We start from the raw sequence: 20,008 nt of genomic DNA on the forward strand, positions 1-20,008 counted from the left end.
AAATTTTGCGACCCCCACCACAAAAACCACGCCCCCTTTCAACAATGTTTTGAAACATCTGCAGCTGCTTTAGAACGATGTTAATTTGCGTTGCCAATCTAAATTTTTGATTGCAATTCCTCGATGGCCTGCCAGATTACAGAAGTGGCACAGGTGGCCGCTATTCAAAGTGTCAAAGCAAAATTGACGTTGAATGAGTTTGAAGTACGAGGTCAGTAGCGCTAACATAAAAATGATAAAAATTAAATTCGCTATATCGATGACACTTTGAATTTAGAAACCAACAAGGTCATTTTCATTTTGTTTTTTTCAGAGGAACCCAAGGATGATTTTGACCCGGACAACTGGGAGTGGGAAGAAACTACTCCAGGGACAAGCAGCTCATCTAATGCAACACCATCAGGGACTTCCAAAGAAACGTCGTTGTGGCTGCAGAAAAGCAAGGTGTCCCTTTCCCCGTCTGGAAAAATTTTGGTTCTTGCGCATGGAAAGCAACTTGTGGTTTTGAATGGTAATTAAAAAATTGTAAGTCAAAGTAAATTTTTTAAGTCTCTAAATTTTTTAGCCTTTTTGAGCACAAGGGATCAAACCCGAGAAGCTGTGACGGAGTACAATGTTACCTCCCACGGAAATGTTTGCCAGCCAGGGTAATTTTTGAAATTTTCTATTGAATACATTAGTTAATATGTTGTGTATATTAACAGTGAAGAGATTACCGCCGTTTTGTGCTTGCCACTAATATCACAATTAAATCGGTCAAGCATCGGAACCGAGTGGACATGCATCGCTGTTGGCTATTCCAGTGGTTTTGTTCGATTTTATACTGAAGTATTGAAAAAAAATACAAAAAGTATAGAATTTAATATTTAATACATTTTATATCTCTCAGGACAGAAAACTTTTAACTGAGCAAGAGTTTGAGAAAGAGCCTGTGATTCATCTGAAGTGCCAGTCGTTCAAACGAGCAGCCCACTCGGAAGCTCAGGAACAACCTGAGGAGCTCTACGTCATGTATCCCAGCTCCATTGTGACTCTACCTGGCTTTAGCTTATTTCAAACGCTGAGAGGCTGTAGAAATCAGCTCGCTAGAGGTAAATATAGAATTTTTGGCAAAAAAAAAAAATTAATTTTGGAAAATTCTTTCAGTTGAGGGAAGTGGCAGTGGTTCGGTGGAGTCGCCACCTTTGGTGCACACAAAGTGGGGCTTTGCAGAGCAGGACCAAGTAAATGACTGCCAAGTGATAGGGCTTCCTCCTGTCAACACGTACGACCATCTCCTGACTGCTTCCCTTTGCGGAGGCTTTGAGGCCGTAGCTAAGTCCAGTGCACCAGCTCACGATTTAGTAATTGCCACCGGACGAAAGCCGTATGTTGGCTACCATTTCACGGTAAAAGGAACAACGCAACCACTGATTGTTGGAGTGGCCAAAGCTGTGTCCAGCGCTCTCAATTCTACTCAAGGATTTTTGTCTCTGTAACAAAATTTTATTAAGTAATTTAGAAAGTTTTATGAAAACAAATTTGTTTTAGCAAAAGTTATTTCACTGGCTCAAAACCGGCTCAAGAAAAGAAACAAGCCCAAACCATCGAACCTGCTGAACCAATGGGCTGCAGGTATAATTGATTTAATATGTACTCTCAAAACATATAAAATGTTGGTTTATTCCTTAGATTTGGTCTTGGCGATCTTTGGCGCCAAGGAGAGGCTATCGTCATGTCTCCAAACAAAGCTTTAAGTGCAGTGTGCGATTCTCTTGGCAGGGTCATTTTACTTGATAACCGAACTGGTGTCGCCTTGAGAATGTGGAAAGGTATACAATATTTTCTTGCATCTGCTCTGTTTATATATATATATATCTCTACTGAAGGCTATAGAGAGGCCCAATGTGGCTGGTTTGAAGTTCGCGATCCCGCAGCAAAGCAAGCATCCTCGAAATCAAAGACGAGACCAAGGTCTGCACTTTTCCTAGTCATCTACGTACCTAAAAAGGGCATCATCGAGATTTGGGCCATGCAGAATGGACCAAAAGTTGCGTCCTTCAATGTGACCAAGGAGGGACGATTGATCTACACTAATTATGGCCATGTCGGGGTTAACAACGTCCCTGTAAAAGGGAGCAGCCGGAGCTTATTCCCTTGCGTTTACATGCATCCAGATGGGGTCATCAGCACCATTTCTATACCTTTCCACTTTGCCTTGAGGTTTGGTTTTTTCCTACCCGCATTTACATTTTATAAGCAAATAATTTATTTTTCTAGTGCCCAAAATAGCAAGCAAGCTAAGGACATCCACTTGCTGAAGAAACTAAGGAAGATATTGAAGGAGTGCAAGCACGAAGAAGAAGCCGATTATGTTGAAGCCGCGACTCAAGAGATTAGTAATTTAATGAAAGAACTTTCTTGCTGCGAGGCTGCTCTACAAGCAGTTGATTTACTCCTAGCCAGCAAGTACACCAGACCACAGTATGTATTGACTGCTGTCGACACAATTTTGGCACAATCTTCCGAGAATGGTATTTTAGAAAAACCTAAATTTTAAAAAGCTTGTAACATTCTATTTCATCAGATGAAGAAGAGAATGATCACAATTATAAAACCTTGAAACACAACTGCGTGCAGCTGCAGAAGTTAGTGATGTTTTTCAACTTCCTCCAAGAGCAGAACAAAAATCCACCGTCTTACGACTCGGTCATTTCCTCGGACGCAGTTACAGTGCAGGTATGACATTATTTCATTGATCAAATATTGCATATTAATAGTAAAATGAAATTCAGGCACTTTCTGTCGACCTCCTAACAAGTGAGAAAGAAATGGAGTCTTTGTTCACTCTGGTCAATGAAATTAGTGAGCAAAATTCATCTATTGGTTCCGGTGGACGAGTTACCTTTCAAGACGACGACAGCTCTATTCTTATGGAGTTTTTGTCTGCTTTTGACCTTGGAAACTTTGGCTCTGCGCACCAAAGATGCATTACCTTGAGGAAAGATAAATCCGATGACTGTGTTAAGAGAATAGCCATGACGATGTTCCAAGATTGGCTCCATGGAGATAACTCGACTGCTGAGTGGATGAACCAAGCAGAGGCGAGCGGAATTCACGCCCAGAGCTTTTTTATTTTGGCATTGCACTTCTGGCTGCAGGTGCAACACAAATCACCTCCAAACATGTCTCTCTCAATGACATTGGCTGCAGACATGCTGCAGCTCAACAGGCTTTTGAACAACATTCAAACTTTGGCTGGTAGGTTAAAATTATGACCTCTTAATTAAATTTATCTTTTTTTTTCAACCAGATCAAAGTGAAATTGTCATTGACACAAGCGAGTTGTCACCTTGGTGGGAGGAAGCCAGACGGATCTTGTTCTCTGCAACTCAGCCTTTGAAAGCGCTCACAGCCTCATATGTTTGCAGAGGGGTGAATTTGAAAATGGAGATGAAACTAGGCTCGAAAGTAAGTTTATTGCTTTAATTGAAAAACAAAAAATAATAACTTTTTTCTTCAGTCGGAAAGTAAATTTCCAACTGGTGAGGAGCCAATGGATATTAGCGGTGAAGAGGCAGGAACTGCTGATTGGGAAGAGCTCTCTATGGACACAGTGCAGTGGAATGTCTTGTTGCGCCAATTGGAGGATCTATCTGTTCTTGACTTTGTTATGCAGCAGAGAATCAAGGTCAGCGTTGACCCTTTGCCCCGCTGTTTGAAATGGAAATCAGCCTCAATCTCCTTAAACCTTGTAATGAACAAAGGAAAAGGTAAAATATTGTTTTTAATTGAATATATTCATTATTATAAATCATACTGAAGGTGCAATTTCTGAATATGTGGCTTACTGGATTGGCACGACTGGTATTCAACCTAAGATGCTTGTTGAGCTTGACAGAAAATTATTGAAAGAAGAGGCAACAGTTGACAAACTTGAGCCTGAGCAGGCGGAGGATGCTGTAGTATTTGATCCGGAAGCTCTTAAAATTTTAGGTGTGTATGGAATATTATTGATTGATGATTTTTAATATTAAAATATGTCCAGATTTACTGCAAAGACTAAGGAATCATTTCCCACTTAGTCTCCAATGCAACCAATTACTGGCCAGCCTTTTCTGGGAGTTCATCCAAGATCGAACGCAACTCATTACAAACTCAGATGTTGCGTCTGCAGCAATCACTGTTCTCCATTCCATTCCTTCCTTATCGCTTCGCCAGGGTAATTTTATTTCCTCCTAATTTTTTTCAGTTAAACAATTTTAAATTGTCTTGCAGGCATGTGCAGTTTACTCTGGACACTGTACTTAAAGCAAGACCTTGAGAAAATCTCACGCTTCTTCAACAAGAAAGTTTTGCCTAATCTAGACAATGTTGGATTTTATCCTCGTCATATTTTCGAAGATATTGGCCACTCAGATGCAAAACTCAGTTCTTATTTGGACTTCTGTGTTCGGTTTTTAGACACCTACTTTGAGGTAACTCAATAATTTTATTTGTAAATAATGCTTCTCATTGATAATAACAGGCTGCAGAAGACGAAGGCGAAACCTCAAAAAAGGCCGAGGTTTTATCAGAGTCAATATGGACAAACGCAAGTGCAAGCCCGTCTCTAAGTCAGATTGCTCTTAGCAAGCCAAAAGTGAATTTTGGACTCCTGGAACTGCATTTGCAGCTGGTCACTGTCCTGTTCATGGTTGCTTCATTCGACTTCAGAATAGCAAGTTTGATCTCGAATCTCTTTGACAGTGCGGTAAGAAATTTGAGAAAAATCATTTTTATCAATTTTTACAATAAAATTTCAGGGGCAAGCTGCTTTCTTTCTCGATCTTCACGCGAATCCTCGACTTCCAAGCCACAACCCAAGCACAAAACTGACAAATTCTAGAACACAGTTTCTGCTCCGCGTTATTTCAGCATCCATGCAGAACATACTGTTGGTCGAGACAAGTGATTTTGAGGAGGTAAATGAAATTAAGTTATTTAAAAATGCATGTCATTGATGAATGATTTGTATAGGCTGAATTGTCTGGACCAAGAGTAGATGCTTCTCAAGCTGCTCTCTGGATGGGCAAGAGCTTGATTTTGGCCAGCAGTTGGGGGATCAATACAGATATACTTCGGCGCCACCAAATTTGCGAGCTCTACATGAATGGATTTGATCGTCTTGCAGAAGAAGTAATTTTTGAATATATTTTTAAATTTTGATTTATATTTATTTACATGAATCTCTTCTAGAATGTCATGTCGGTGAATGACAAAAGCCTCCTTGCATCACAACTTCTGATGATTGTCGGCCAGAGACTACAAATTGCAGTTACACACTCTGCTGACTTGGCAGAACGGATATCGATCTTGAGCCCAGCAATATCCAACTGGTTGGAAAATGTGGTATGCTTTTCATTGTAAAAGAAAATGCCATTAACTTAATTTTTCTTTCTTGTATAATTTATATAGAACGTTGGAGGTGCATACTGTGCAAGCTCATTGGCGGACACTGCTGAGCTGGTAGGGTTAGTTGTTCAGTTGCTCCCCGAAGACCACAACGAAAGAAGACTTGCTCTCCTTGTTCATGATGCATGCAACAGTATCACAAAAACCACATCTGACATGTAACTAAACGACAGTTTACCAATTTTTAAACCCATATAAGGAGAGGTTAAGACGCTTTTTGGTGACTGAAAAGTATGAGGTCTTAAGTTATTATAGGGATATAAAAACATGATAAATATTAATAGAGCAAAATAATGTTACCTAAAATTTTAGATGTTCTTTTATATAAATTTGAATTTGTTAAAACACTAATAAGAGCGCTGGTGTTATTGTCTGCACCTACAATCATTAAAAAAAAATCTAATATTATATATACTAAATACATACTGTGAATGCATTTAGAAATGTAAGAATAAAAAACAAAATATTGAACAATTTATAAAAAGCAATTAAAATTGCGTTTGCAAATATATTTAACTTGCCAAAAAATTTGCAAATATTCCGCATGAAAACTTTAAATCAGTGTAAAATTAATTTGATAAAATTATCGAAAAATGGAAAATAACTTTAAAAATTTTCAAATAGGAAAAATTTATAAGGAATATAATATTAAAAATACGCCGCCCTGCGGAGTAAAGTGGAATTAATTGAATAAATCACAAAGTGGGCGTAACCCGTAAAAGGTAAAAGGTAAAAAAAAAAGTAAAATTTGCCGAGCTGAGCATCAACGCACGCCGCGTGGGGTATTTTTCAACAATTTTGTGCAAATTTTATTATCTTAACTTAAAATCGCAAAATCAAATGTGGTTCCATTCAATAAGAGCGTGATTTGGAAACGAATTTCTCAATTATGGCGGAAATCCCGTCGGAAAATCCAGTGGCGCCGCCGACCACTGAGGCTCCCGCTGCCCCAGCATCGCCACTGCCGCCTGCTCTTGCGCCGCTTGCCCCTGCCCCTGCTCAACCTGCTGCTGCCGTTGTCACGACCAATGCACCGGCCCCTTCGTCACCAGCCACGACGACCGCAGTGGCTGTTCCGGCCACGAGTGCCGTTGTTCCCGTCGTTCCGATGCCAGTAGCCGTCGTCCCGACGCCGCCTCCTGTTCCAGCGGCTCCATCCATCGTCACCACCGTGCAGACCCCGATTGCCGTAATGCAGCCTACTCCGATCGTTCCGCAGACTGTCGTACCTCAGACAGTCGTGACCAACGTTGTCCAGCAGCGGACCATAATGTCCAACATTGTCCAGCAACAACCTGCGATCTCCAATGTAGTCAAACAACAACCTGTGATGGCCAATGTTGTCCAACAACAACCTCAACAGCAGCTCGCCAAAGCTGATACAAAAACTCCAGCAGACAAAAATGCTCTGCTTGCAGTTCTTCAACTGCTCAGAAAATACAATTTAAAAGTAATTTTATTCTGCAAGTCTAAATTTGATTATAAAATATCTTTTTTTAAGGGAACTGAGGAGATTTTGAAAAAGGAGGCCAATTTTTCTGACCTAGCATCTCTAGAGGCTGCTGCCATTCATTCCGAGTCGGAGGTCAGCAGCGTTTTGTCTGCCTACAAGAGTGAAGGAGACCCAGAAGCCTACGAAGGCGCTTACACTGATCTCAAGAACTTTGTCGAAAGTGCTCTGGATATTTATAAAGTAAATTAGATTTAATAATTTATTTCCAATTCCTCACAATTTGCTTTTAGCATGAGCTCGGCACTATTTTGTATCCAGTGTTTGTGCACATGTACTTGGAGTTGGTCTGCAATGGCCACGAGAGAATCGCCATCAAATTTATGCAGAGATTTGCTCCGGACCAAGAGGACTACTACCAGGATGATTTGAAAAAATTGGCACAAGTCACAAAGAGGGATCACCTCAAGGATAATGAACTCACCGAAACTTTTAAGTAATTTATTTTGTTTTGACAATAATTTGGATTTTGAAAATAATTGGCGCATTGCAGCTCGAACGAGTTTATTATAAGAATGTCGAGAGACACTTTATCGATTTTGAAACGGCATTTGAAGGAAAAGAAAAAGTCTGTTGTTCCAAACATTGTCCAGGAGCATCTTTATTTTGATATGTACGAAGGAGTTGCCCGAAATAAGCAGCAAATTGATGCCACTGCCGGAGCAATGGTTGGGGAAGCCACTCGACAAGGTACGCAATTTTCCCCTTGTTTAATTTCTCATTTGAAAGTTCAATGATTTGACTTTATGTCTCGTTCGTATGAATTTGAATTTGATTAAAAGTATTTCTTATGAGTTTATGCAAAAAGAAACATTATCGTTAGTTTGAAATTTTTCTTTCTTAAATTAAAACTCATTTTAGATAACAAGGCTCGAGTTTATTACGGCCTGTTGAAGGAACCAGACCTTCAATTTGTACAGCAGGAGGAGGAAGAAGAACCAGACACAGGAGAAGGTGACAAGCCAAAGAAAAAGAAGCCGAAGAAGGACCCTATTTTCAGCAAGAAATCAAAGACTGACCCTAACGCGCCTGCCTTGGACAGAATGCCCTTGCCTGAGTTGAAGGACTTTGACAAGCAGGAGAAAGTCCGCGCGCTCAGGGAAGCCTCAAAACGTGTCAACCTGGGCTTGGACACTCTTCCCTCAATCTGCTGCTACACACTTCTCAACTCCTCTCACTCGTAATAATCGATTATTCTGATTCATAAAAAAATTTTAAAACTTTTTGCAGGGTAACAAGTGCTGAGATAGCAGAGGACAGCAGCATGTTGGCCGTCGGCTTCAGCAACTCAACGATCAAAGTTTGGAGTATCGTTCCGCAAAAACTTCGAGCAATGAAAAGTGCCGAGATGCTTTCGGACATCGACAAAGATGCTGAAGACGTTTTGGTTCGAATGATGGATGAGCGGTCGGCCGAGACGTCCAAAATGCTTTTCGGCCACCACGGGCCAATCTACGGCTTGTCTTTCAGCCCTGACAGAAATCTTTTACTTTCCTGCAGTGAAGACACAACAAGTACTACTTAAATATTTTTAAACCAGAGTTTACAAAATAAAATTTCAGTTCGGCTGTGGAGTTTGCAAGTGTGGACATGTCTTGTTGTCTACAAGGGCCATGGATTTCCAGTGTGGAGTGTGAAATTTTCACCTCACGGTTTCTACTTTGCCACAGCCTCTCACGACAAAACAGCCCGCCTCTGGTGCACGGATAATCCTCAGCCATTGCGAATGTTTGCTGGGCACTTTTCCGATGTTGATGTGAGTAAAATCTTAATGAATTTCTACTTTGTAATTCAGCAATGATTAGACATGTCTCGTTCGTATGACTTTCCTTCTCTTTTGAAGGAGGGGCAAGATTAAAGCCAGACAGATGAGCAAATTTAAAATCGAGTTTTTTATTATTTTTTTCAACTTGAAATATTGAATAAAAAAATTCTTTTTTTCTTAACAGGTTGTGCAGTTCCATCCCAACTCGAACTACATTGCTACTGGTTCGAGTGACAGGTCGGTCCGTTTGTGGGACTGCGTCACTGGAAACCATGTCAGACTGATGACCGGCCACAAAGCTCCAATCTACACCCTGTGTTTCTCAGTGGAAGGCCGATTTTTGGCCTCGGCAGGCGCCGACAAGAATGTTTTGCTCTGGGATTTGGCGCACGGTCACCTCTTGGCTGAACTTTCCGGCCACACGGCACCCATCCATACATTGGCCTTCTCAAGATGCGGCAACATTCTCACCTCAGGTATAATTGATTTAAAATCTGCATTAGCTTGCAATGATTTGCTGTGATTATTCATTGTCTCGTTCGTATGATTTCAATGATTCAAGCTTTTTCGGATTTTATGAGCTTTTAAATTAGATCAAATAGCGACAAAATTATCAACTTTAATTAAGTAATTAATAAATTTAATTAAATTCCAGGCTCTCTTGATTGCACAGTCAAACTGTGGGACTTCCAGAAACTGGCAAAGGAAATCGCGCTTGAGGATGTCAATGTGACGCACAATCCTGACATCAAGCGGGGCGACAATCAAGGTGGCTACATGCTTCGAAGCTACGGCACCAAAAGCACGCCTCTGCTCAATCTGCACTACACCAGAAGAAACGTTCTGCTTGCAGTCGGTGTGTTCGAGTCAAACAGTTAAAGGTAGAAAGAGACGCCAGAGTATATGTTTGTGAAAGTCCTCTTGTTGAAAGAAAAATTTCAGCATGGTGCATTTTTAATGTGTAAAGTCAAAGTTAAAAGTATGTGAAACATCCAATTTTAATAAACAGAAATGGAAAAAAAGGTGAACAATTCTTATTGCATGCTTCAATCAATCTTCTCTGGTGATGGTTTTTGATTTTTAATTGTAGAAAACATAGATTTCAAATGACTATATCCAACTTTTATTTTATAAAATTTACAATAAGTTTGTGTACAAAAGTTAATCCCCTGCGAGGAAATCCACGTCTGCGCGGACGCACTTTCCAGTTGCTGTGTCGATCGCAGAGACGACCAATTCGTTGCCGGAAAAGAACATGTGCGCGTTCACTTCTCGTCTTGCACTGGCAACTCTTGGCTCTGACGAGTTGCCATGGGGTTCCATGGGGTCGATTCGGCCCATGCCAAGTTGATGAGGGTCTGCGTAAATGTTTTCATTCTCATCCTCCAAGCTGAGAGTTAGGGTCCCACATCGAGTGACGCCTTCGTCGGTCACGTACTAAACAATAAAAAAAAATTGGGAAAATTATTTTGATTGTAATGCTAAAATTATTATAAAAATATAAACCTTATCAAAATTACAAAATGAATTATTATAATTTTTTCAGCGTATAATTAATTTTCTACCAAATTTTTCAAAAAATTCTCACCTGTGGTTTCCCAGGTGTAGGCTGCGTACTTGCACAATAAATATTTAAAACGGCCGCTCTTTGCCCTGAACTCGCGGCTACGTATCGTCGCGTCTCAGCGTGTCCGGGACTCAAACTCTGTCCCGCGGTGACAAAACAGTCCAGCACGTCTGCACACCACCGCTGCCCGTCCTTCGATATGACCAATTTGCCTGATGACGCGGAAAATTAATACAATAAAAGAAAGAGAGAAACTATTGCGGTTGTCCCTACTTGCTGGATGAAGTCCTGGCATAAATTTCTTCAGAACCCCCACCCCGTACGAGTGCTTCGCTCGTCTCGCGCTGATCACGTTTGTGTCGAGCCCGTACAGAACGGCGCCTCGTAATGTTGCCAGGGAGGAGGGCTAAAGATAAATTTATAAAAAAATTTATTTGTTAAATTAATTAAAATTTCATACCTGTGGAGAAATAACTTGAATTTGAGAGCCAAACTCGTCCTTTATAGCCTTTTGCAAAACCTCGGAATCTGAAAACCCTCCAACGAGAAACAGGAACTGGGCCGGCGCATCACTCAAAATCGGATCTTCCAGCACGTCTTTTATATACTAAATGGAAAATTAAACTTACGTAAAAAATTGAATTATTATATCCTCACTTCAACAATTTTTTGCACTGTGGTCTTGAACAATTGCAGCATCACGCTGCTCTGAAATCTCAAAACTCCGTCGCGGCACCAGGTAATGTCCCTGCAGCCGTTTTTCTTAATCGCGTACTCGACCTATTTGATATAAAAAAACCTTGATTGATTTCAATTTTATAAAATTATTAATAAAATCACCTCCTTTCCGGAGTGCTTTCTGAAAAAGTCGACGAACGCGTACGGCGGGAAAAGATTGGCCGGGTGGTCCTTGAGCGGGCCGACGCACCTTTTGCGTCCCTCGAACGCCATCAGCAGCTCCGTGTGCGCCGCCGGCCTCTTTTCCTTGAACTGGGCCATCAAGTCCTGGCCAAACAGCGCCGCCAGCAAAGACTCGAATTCCTTGTCGACCCCTGCGAATTTTCGTTTGTATAAATTGATTTTTTTCGGTTGCGTGCGTGCAGCGTTTTGAAGAGGCGCGTCGCGCCTCGAGCCGGCTTTCGAAATTGATTTTGCTCACCTGTGGCTCCAAAAGGGCCTCCAGTGGCAGGCAGCAGCTCTCTTAGCGTCGCATCGCGTCCTGATAGCTCATGCAGTGTAATATCGACGGTGCCACCCCCACAGTCCGCCACCAAAAATCGAACCGGGGTCAATGGCTCGGGCGAGTCTGTCAGCGAAAGGTTGCTTCCGCTGTCCGAAGAGCTGCTTGAGCTGCAAATTAAGTTTAATTAAAACGCTGAAATCGATCTGATTGAAAGAAAAACAAGAAATCTTATCATTTAAGTAAAAAAAGGAACATTGCTTAAGAGTTTCGAGCTCAAAAAGTTCCCATACCGGGAGTCGAACCCGGGCCGCCTGGGTGAAAGCCAGGAATCCTAACCGCTAGACCATATGGGACTTGTGGGTAAGCAGGGCTACCGGCTCAAGTCTTTTGCAAATTATGTTACAATCGAGGCCATTGCCTTTTTATCTTTATTCATTTTATTGGCACGAGGCTGATTTTGGCATTCTCGAATATTGGTAGTGAATATTTAGGCCTTATTTTGTCTTTAAAATGACATTTGAGTGGATTGAAAATGTAAAAATAAAATACAATTATTATTAAATTTCTATAAATAATCTTCTGAAGAGAGGGGTAAATAGGGAGGTCTCACCATTCTAGTTATGAAAAAGGTTTTTCTAAATACTAATGTTTTAACCACTTTTAACTGTATAATTATAAAGAAGTTGCTTTTGACTGAAATTATTTTTAAGTTATTTGTCTCAAAATTATCAAACTAATTACCTGGACTTGGAAGAAATGTTTCTGGCCGTGCCATTTTTCCTACTCAACTGTGCCTGCTCTTGCAAAAGCTGCTCTCTGCATTGCACAGCCGCCGCCTCTGGCTCCAAAACGATCAGCAGCCGTTCTGCACTTTCCGAGTCACACAGGCCAGCCTTTAATTAATTTTAATTTAATTATTTAATTTGAGATAATGAAACATATAAATTACCTGATAAGCTGCCTCTCTAATGAGTTGCCGAGCCGGTTGCCTCCAAATGGCTGGCACAGTGACCACCCAACGAATGTCCGAAGTGTCCGGCGCATTTTTCTGTCCACATCTCTCGCTCAACTCTCGCAGTGCGAATTCTTTGAAGTGTTTGAGTGAATGTGCAAAAACTACGAGTGCAGGTTGCGTTTTTCCATTGGAAGCCGCTATTGGTGTGTCACGGTGTAACTCCTTAATAATAATAATGTGATGATAATTATCAGGAAGATTTCAAAGGAATTTAATTTTAAATAGTCAGACAAATCTTTTTTATAATTTTTTGAAGGTCTTTTAATTTACCAATATTTACTTTCAGCATTCAGAGATTCAATTTTATAGAAATGCAATTTGAAAAAAAAAATTGATAGTTTAGTTGGTTTAGTTATAAGTTTCAATTTTTGTTATTTTTCCTTAATTTGAATTTGATTGGCCTGATTACCGTGTCACGGTGCAGACACATCTTGAACCTTTCAAAATACTGCCACCGCCGAGCCTCGGTCTGCGGCAGGTCGTGGTAGAAGTCGCGCGCCGCCGAGCCGAAAGAGTGGAACGCGCCCGTCGGCGTGAGCAACAGCACCGTCGGCGTTTTGTGGTTCACCAGTCCCGAGTCCGCTCCTTGAAATAAAACCAAATTAAATTTATAAATCTCACATATTTTTAAAACGAAATAAAAAAAAACCTCACCTTCCCACCGGCGCATGATGTGCACTTGTCTGCCAGGTTCTCTGCAGACGCTGTACGCGTAGCCGCTGTGCGTTGTGCCCAAGTCGATGGCCACGACCGCAGACACGGCCGCGGCCCCGCACGGGGAACGCCTGTCCAGCACTTCTGGTTGCGAACATACACCTGAATCGGCGGAGTTTGATCTGAAGTAAATAAGAAAAGTGTAAAAATTCGTTGATAATTGAAATATTTTTGAGCCGTATAAAATTAATAGAAATTTGTAAGCGACAAGTACAAAAAAAAAACCAATTTTATAATTTTTAAGCAATACAATTTTAAACTTTTCCTAGAAAGTTTACTAAAAAAGAGCGATGATAATATAAATGAAATATGTCTCGAAACGTAATTCCACGTATATGCGATTTGTCAAAAGTTAACTAATTTAATTATTATTCCAGTTTTGAGTGGTTTCGTCGGTTTTTAAATTATCAAACAATATTTGTAATTTTCTTCTTAAATTTTTAAATAATTAATAATTTTTTACCTAAAATCGTTTAAAACTGAAATAAATGAAAATTTATAAAAATCCACATTGAAAACGTTTCTGACCTTTGTGCCGGTTGCGAATGCTGCTGCGTGTCAATTTCCAGCGGCTCCGTGGGAATCCTGTCCAGGGATGGGGGTGCGAAACTGACAAAGGGGTTCACATGTTCCGGTTCAGTCAATTCAAGGGACCTTGCGCTTTCTGCCGCCTGAAGACAAAGCGACTCCTCGGCAGTCACCACCAATTCCTCCACGCCTTTGAAAGTGTCCCTCTGTCCAAGATAAATGACTGAGTCGCCGTCGCACGAAGACGCGGACGACGTGGTCGAGGGTGCTTTTCCACCCATCTGTAATTTTTTGTCATTATTAATATAATTTTTTTTCTCTCCCCAGAATTACTTTTTTTGAGTGGGCATCATTTTCCTCAATGTCCGAAAGCATTTCGTCGATTTCCCCGTCGGATATCAAATCGCCTTCATTTTCGGTCCCGCTCTCGTCGTCGGATTCGCTTTCCTCCTGAACTCGATACTCTTCTGTTATATCTCTTGGACCGATTTCCCTCAGGTCTGTTTCTATTTTATTCGAGTCCGCGTTTCCGCGCAGAGCTCTCAACTCGTCCGAGCTGCTGCAGTCCAAAGTGACGCCGTCCACTTGTATCAGACCCGCCGTCCCTGCGTAACACGAGTCGCAAACTTCACCTGCAACATAATCGCTACGTTACGGGCAATTTTCATTTCAGGCCAAAAACGGCAAGATCTTTATTATTTGTTTTAATTAAAATCCCTTGAGGAAGTGACCTGATTATTTAACACCTTCCCTTATCAGATTCCAGACATTGGTGCGCAAGAGCCCTACATTTTAGTAACGCCTTTTGTCAGAATTTCATCACGGTATGTTAATTATGTAGCTGTTATTTGATGTCTCATCCTCTTAATTTTAATGTTTCCTCAATTAAAAATGTCACGACCGCGCAACTTGTATTTTTTCGTTTATTTTTATTTGAAAAAAACCATGGCGCGAGCGATTAAGGTGTTCTATTGAGTGGGCGCGTTACCGTTTTATCGTCGGCATCAAGCCTAAAGAAATAAAATTATCAAAGGCTTTGAAGCAAGCGTCGTCGTCATCTCTCGAGTCGAACGTTTCCACGTTTTTTACTGTTTGTACTGCAGATTTAGCGTCAACTTTAAAACTGCACAACGTGTTTTGCTCCTTGTACAAGGAAGAACATAAAAATTTATAGTTCAAACTGATTTTGAAACATGCATTGTATGAAAAAGTCGTGTAACGTGGAATTATATAAATGACAAAGTGCATTGTCATTCATTATTATCGTTATAACATTTAACTGTTTAATTAACGCAGACAAATATGTTTATATAAAGTTATCTCTCTGTTAACTGTTTGCTTGTCCGAAGTTGTTATTGTGGATAAAATATTTCCATTTCTGTCCCTTGCCATTTTTAATTTTGAGAGAGGTTTTCAATTAATTAATCTTGCGAAAATTGTATTCTATTCACTCTAATTAAATAGGAATTATGTGAAACAGTATGTTTTAGTATTAATTAGATTTTGCGGAAATATTTTTTATTTAATCTATGTTTATTTCGCTCTTAGCTATTTTTATAAAATTTTACTTCTGAAAATTATGATAAATACTTTTTTATTAAATTTATTATTAATTTCTCATTTCATATTATTTTCTCCGAATCAGCATAATTTAGGTCAATTTTTGTATAAATTAATTGCAGCCAGCCAGGTCGGCTTAGGTCAGTTCATCCTATTATGATGTTTACTAATATTAATTTTTACATTGAGCAATAGTTTCATAAAACCGGTACTTAAAATTTACGAACAATAAAACTTACTCATTATGCTCGCCTTGGCGAAAGCTTGTTTCAATGCACAATGGAATATTAATTTAAAAATATAATTCATCTTAATCACTTTTATACCCACTGGCCTGACAATGAATCGCAAACAAATATGCATAATAATTAGATTTGCTGCAACAAATGCAATTCTTCAGAGTGCGATGCACTTTTTCCCTTGCAAAACAAGACTCTTAATTTACTTTCTATACAATTTTAATTGCTACTGGTCTGTCTCTTTCGCTAATCAGTTTTTGGGTAAGCCATAGTTGCCTCACCGCATTTATTTTTTTTTCGTCTATCTTATTAGTACGCTCGGCGGAGTTAAAAAAAAAACACCATAGCAACAAGTGCCGCCTATTGCAAGATAGAGCGGCCGCGTGTTCCAATTTTGAAGAGTTTACGGAAGCACGCTTTCTTTCCCCGCAAACGACTACCGGTGTGATGCATGTGCCGCACAATGAATGCACCTTGCGCCGAATATCTTGCTTGTTTCCTTAAATTATGATATTGGGCCTTTTTGCATCGTTAAACCAAACCGTTTATCTTTAAATTATTCTTTTGAGAAACGTACGAAGAATTCCTTTTATCATAGTCTTTAAAATTTGTAAATAATTGCAACAAAGGCTAGAAAGCTTTGATACGTTATCATCAAGTTTTTTTTTAATTCTAGGATGAATTTAAATTACTGTTTAAATTTAGTGTAGAAATATGTATTTTTATCTAAACGCATAGGAGCGGAAAATTTTCCAATAATTAGAGACATCATTGCTGCAAAAGATTCCCTACTGTTTATGCAATTAATTTCTTGTCAAAACTCATTTTCTGTGCAAATGTGTGCGACTTCAATTAGTAAAAACGTCAATGGCATTAAATTATGGATTATTTGATTTTGAAAGCTAAATTAAAATTTAAATTTATCAAGAAATCATGAAACTTTTTGCAAACAGACGAAAATTGTTTTGCAACGGAGCAAGAATATTTATTATTTCCTGAATTTTTAATAATTTAGAACTTATTGTTAGCTTTACTTATCCTTGTTTTAATTCACTTTTGTACTTTTGAGATTTCATTGGCAACAATGAGAGCAGCAGGTGCGATTGAACAAGAACAAAGAATCTCGGCAGAAAACAAGGCGATCACACGATACAAGCCTAATTCTTTCATCCCGTCTGCCGTATTGTGGTTAATTATGGCCAGAGCCTTTTACTATTTGGGTTAGTATGGCTTTTATCAGACCGGCGAGTGGAGCCAAACTGGTCAAAGTCCAGTGCCCACCGTCTCTTCAAAGCCGTGACCAAGTAATTACGCCGCCGCCACCACTGAGTAATTTACAATTTTCTTTGTGGTACAAAGAGCAATGAAAGAAGTTTCGATTGAAAAAGACCAAGATTTACAGCTCGTCAAAAATTTCGATTTCTACTTTTCGCGGGCGCCAATTCGGCCGCGAAATTGAGCATTGGCTGCGGTTGTTTACGACGGAAAGAAGTGTCGCCTCGTGGCACACGCCGAGGAAAATTCGGTCGGCCGTGAAAATTAACTTTACGATGGGAAAACGATCCGTGCGAAATTAGGCAGATGCTCGGCGACCTGAAATCTCACACTCGAGAGATGATTTGTTTATGAATGAATGAATGCGTGCTTTCTCACAAAGACGAAAATTGCAGCCGCGTAAAATCGGTGACAAGGTGACAAAAGACTGAGAAAGGATGAGCAGAAATTTTATAGCTGTAATATATGAAAAAAAAAAACGCAACCTTCATTTATTTCCAAGATAAGAAAATAAAGCATGATGAAAATTACTCCGTAAAAAAAAGTTAAAAAAATCACAATTATACAATGTATAAAAAAAATTATAAATTTAATTTCAATTTTAAAAATTAAAAACTTTGTTAGTTTTTCTTACACTTATTGATTATTATTTTAATATTTTTCTTTATTTATATTTAAATTATTATTAATAATAATAATTTATTATTGTTTATTTTTTACCAATGGTTACATTACATTATAAGTTAACTATTTGATTAAGATATATTAATAAATATCTAATAAATTAATTGGTATTGCTGCAATCTATTAATTACAATTTATTTTCAACAATATTATTTTGTTACATTAAGTTCAGAATGTAAACTTCCATGAACAAATTATAGTAATTGCCGATATTTGAAACTGTATATTTATGTTAATACTTAGTTTATATTATGAATTATGAAGAGAACAATAATTTAATTAGAGTTGAGGATGTCGTTGTAAATTTAATATGGGCCATGTTGGAAAAATATAATTAAATTTGTTGTACGGTTAACGTGGTTGCACGCCACAAGAATTAACTTGTTATGCTAGAAAATTACAATTAACAAACTTACTTAAAATATAGTTAAATTATGAAATACGTGTTGCACCTCGCCAAATGCACACAACTATATTATTTTGAAATCCGTCATGGATGAAAGTGAAACGAGATGCACTCTCTAATAACCATCGCGAGCGTGACACAGGCCGGTGCATAAAATGAAATTTCATTCTGCTCATTGTCTGAGTTGTATTATTACTATCAGTCATTCGCGCACCGACAGCTCATAAATAAATATACACGCAGCGATAATAATTAAGGTGAAGAAACAACAAGTGTATATTTTAATGTGTACTTTTCGCCAGCAGCGCTGACCATCACAATCGTTTTGTCCGAGCGAAGCAAGTAGAGCGGAGGAGCGCTGTAGAAATTGCGTCTTGCGATTTCAATACAGCCACTCTAATTACCCATTCATGATAAAAAAGCCCAACTTTCATCTTTCCATTTGTTTTTGAGGAGGCAAATTTGCATGTGGAAACGTGATTATCATCTTAATTACGCCTTTAAGAAAGAGAAGTGCATTTTCAATTTTCAAGGCTGGTTTAAAACTTTTTATTTCAATTCGGACAATTTCGTACGTCGGTTTAATTGAGCTGTGTTTTTTTCTTCTGCTGCTTCCGGTGAGTGTGCGTTCGACGCGTGCGGAGGCCTAACTAAATATTCATTTTGGGCGCAAAACAAAGGACTCGCGGCAATTTGCAGGGAGAGATATTGGCCGTGCTCCGCGAACCCCAAAGTTTTGCATATTCTGTGTTGATTGCCTGTTTCCTCTGCTTTTTTCTCCAAGGCCGCCTTTAAATTGGCCAAAATGTGGTAAAATGCAGTGTTTGATGCGCATTAAATTTTATCTTCTAATAATTATTTTCCAGTTGATATCATTAAAATATGCCGAAATGTATTTAGGAGTATCATTTTCTTGCAAGGAAGAATTGAGTGAAACTATAATTAATTAATTTATAAATTTTTTGAGTTTTAGTTATTAAAGCCGCATTGAATTTTAAGTAAATTATTTTGATATACGCATAAATTGGATAATTTAATAATCTACTTTAATTCTTTATTTGTTTATACTCAAATTAAAAGAGCAATTAAAAACAGTTTTTGCTTTATTTATAGGTAAATTTAAATAATGAAACTGGTTCATTTGTTTCAAGGAAATGCTTCTTAAGAGGAAAAAGCCTTAGTTTATAAATTTTGAAAATTATTTAAAGTCAAATGTTATTTCTCTTTTCAATATTGAAGTTTCTTCAGATTGGGCAAATAATTATATTTTTTGGATTATAAATAAAATTGGTGATTCACAGATAGATCCTTTAATTCAAATTATGCTCTAATACAATAAATTTTAAATTAAATGGTAACACTCGAGGTGGAAATCATAAAAAATTGAAACCGGGCGAACCTCGTTACAAAGTAGAAATGAAAAAATAAAGGACAACTGACCCCAAAGGCGACCTGCGGTCAGCTGGTACTTTAAAAACCTAGGGTTTTGTCGTGTCCCAACTAAAACTAAGTTTAATTTCTTTCTTTGCAACCAGGTTCGCCCGATTTCAATTTTTCACAATAAATTTTATTTAAAATATCTATTAAATTAATAGAGTTCATTGCTACTTTACGCTATTTGAAGATATTCCTGAAGACAAAAATGTAAACTGCACAACCTTGCGCACATACCTTCGCTTAGGGCTGCTTGGCAGACGATTTCCTTTGGCACGGCGAGCTCGTCGTCAATGGTGGTGACCGCGGGCTCGGCGAAGTGAAGGTGTCGTCTCGCGGCGTCGAGGGAGGGTCGCCGTTGGCGCCTTCGCATGGGCACGCTGTACTCGGGCAGGGCGAACCCCTGCACGGCACTCGCCATATCCGTGTGTAATGGATGCGCTCTCTCTACCTGTGAGACTCGACCGAGACTGACACACTACACCGCCGACGAAACGATATACGCCCTTTCCGCAGCCGCTTCTTCCACAGAACAACCGCAGTGGCGCCGTTTTACCTGCCGCGCGACGATACCTGAGTTCAATCCTTTCGCTCGTCAAGTTGCAAAAACCAACGATTCGTCAAACTCTTTCAACCCTTTCGCTCAATTTCTGGACAGTAATTTTCATTCACATCCTTTGGGATTTGGGATGTCA

The 20,008-nt window shown here is 39.2% G+C and overlaps 3 protein-coding genes and 1 non-coding gene across 4 annotated transcripts; 2 read left to right on the plus strand and 2 right to left on the minus strand.

The window, feature by feature from the left end:
* The first annotated feature begins 53 nt into the window (after positions 1 to 53).
* LOC132195389 (rab3 GTPase-activating protein non-catalytic subunit) lies at positions 54 to 5,896 on the plus strand. Its single transcript, XM_059617341.1, has 22 exons — positions 54 to 211; positions 314 to 511; positions 566 to 647; positions 705 to 828; positions 890 to 1,091; positions 1,147 to 1,474; positions 1,531 to 1,614; positions 1,672 to 1,811; positions 1,869 to 2,202; positions 2,260 to 2,513; positions 2,567 to 2,718; positions 2,775 to 3,240; positions 3,293 to 3,450; positions 3,503 to 3,752; positions 3,805 to 3,975; positions 4,028 to 4,201; positions 4,258 to 4,457; positions 4,508 to 4,732; positions 4,785 to 4,943; positions 4,999 to 5,157; positions 5,218 to 5,370; positions 5,437 to 5,896. The coding sequence occupies exons 1-22, from the start codon at positions 124 to 126 to the stop codon at positions 5,593 to 5,595; spliced, it is 4,260 nt and encodes a 1,419-aa protein (XP_059473324.1). The 5' UTR covers positions 54 to 123; the 3' UTR covers positions 5,596 to 5,896.
* Positions 5,897 to 6,159: 263 nt separating this feature from the next.
* Positions 6,160 to 9,706, plus strand: LOC132195373 (transcription initiation factor TFIID subunit 5). Its single transcript, XM_059617321.1, has 9 exons — positions 6,160 to 6,883; positions 6,935 to 7,126; positions 7,177 to 7,379; positions 7,437 to 7,633; positions 7,805 to 8,123; positions 8,174 to 8,457; positions 8,506 to 8,699; positions 8,893 to 9,184; positions 9,364 to 9,706. The coding sequence occupies exons 1-9, from the start codon at positions 6,323 to 6,325 to the stop codon at positions 9,585 to 9,587; spliced, it is 2,466 nt and encodes an 821-aa protein (XP_059473304.1). The 5' UTR covers positions 6,160 to 6,322; the 3' UTR covers positions 9,588 to 9,706.
* A 108-nt stretch (positions 9,707 to 9,814) lies between these two features.
* Positions 9,815 to 19,772, minus strand: LOC132195372 (heat shock 70 kDa protein 12A-like). Its single transcript, XM_059617320.1, has 14 exons — positions 19,551 to 19,772; positions 14,049 to 14,347; positions 13,716 to 13,996; positions 13,128 to 13,309; positions 12,883 to 13,058; positions 12,408 to 12,635; positions 12,200 to 12,351; positions 11,435 to 11,625; positions 11,116 to 11,327; positions 10,933 to 11,055; positions 10,736 to 10,882; positions 10,549 to 10,681; positions 10,297 to 10,487; positions 9,815 to 10,145 (listed from the first exon to the last, which is right to left on the minus strand). The coding sequence occupies exons 1-14, from the start codon at positions 19,732 to 19,734 to the stop codon at positions 9,870 to 9,872; spliced, it is 2,775 nt and encodes a 924-aa protein (XP_059473303.1). The 5' UTR covers positions 19,735 to 19,772; the 3' UTR covers positions 9,815 to 9,869.
* Positions 11,740 to 11,811, minus strand: Trnae-uuc (transfer RNA glutamic acid (anticodon UUC)). Its single transcript has one exon. It is a non-coding gene; the product is annotated as a tRNA-Glu (tRNA).
* Positions 19,773 to 20,008: the final 236 nt, after the last annotated feature.

Source organism: Neocloeon triangulifer, unplaced genomic scaffold (genome assembly GCF_031216515.1).
Source record: "Neocloeon triangulifer isolate White Clay Creek 2 clone unplaced genomic scaffold, ASM3121651v1 ptg000009l, whole genome shotgun sequence".
In the NCBI taxonomy this organism is placed as follows: Eukaryota; Metazoa; Arthropoda; class Insecta; order Ephemeroptera; family Baetidae; genus Neocloeon; species Neocloeon triangulifer.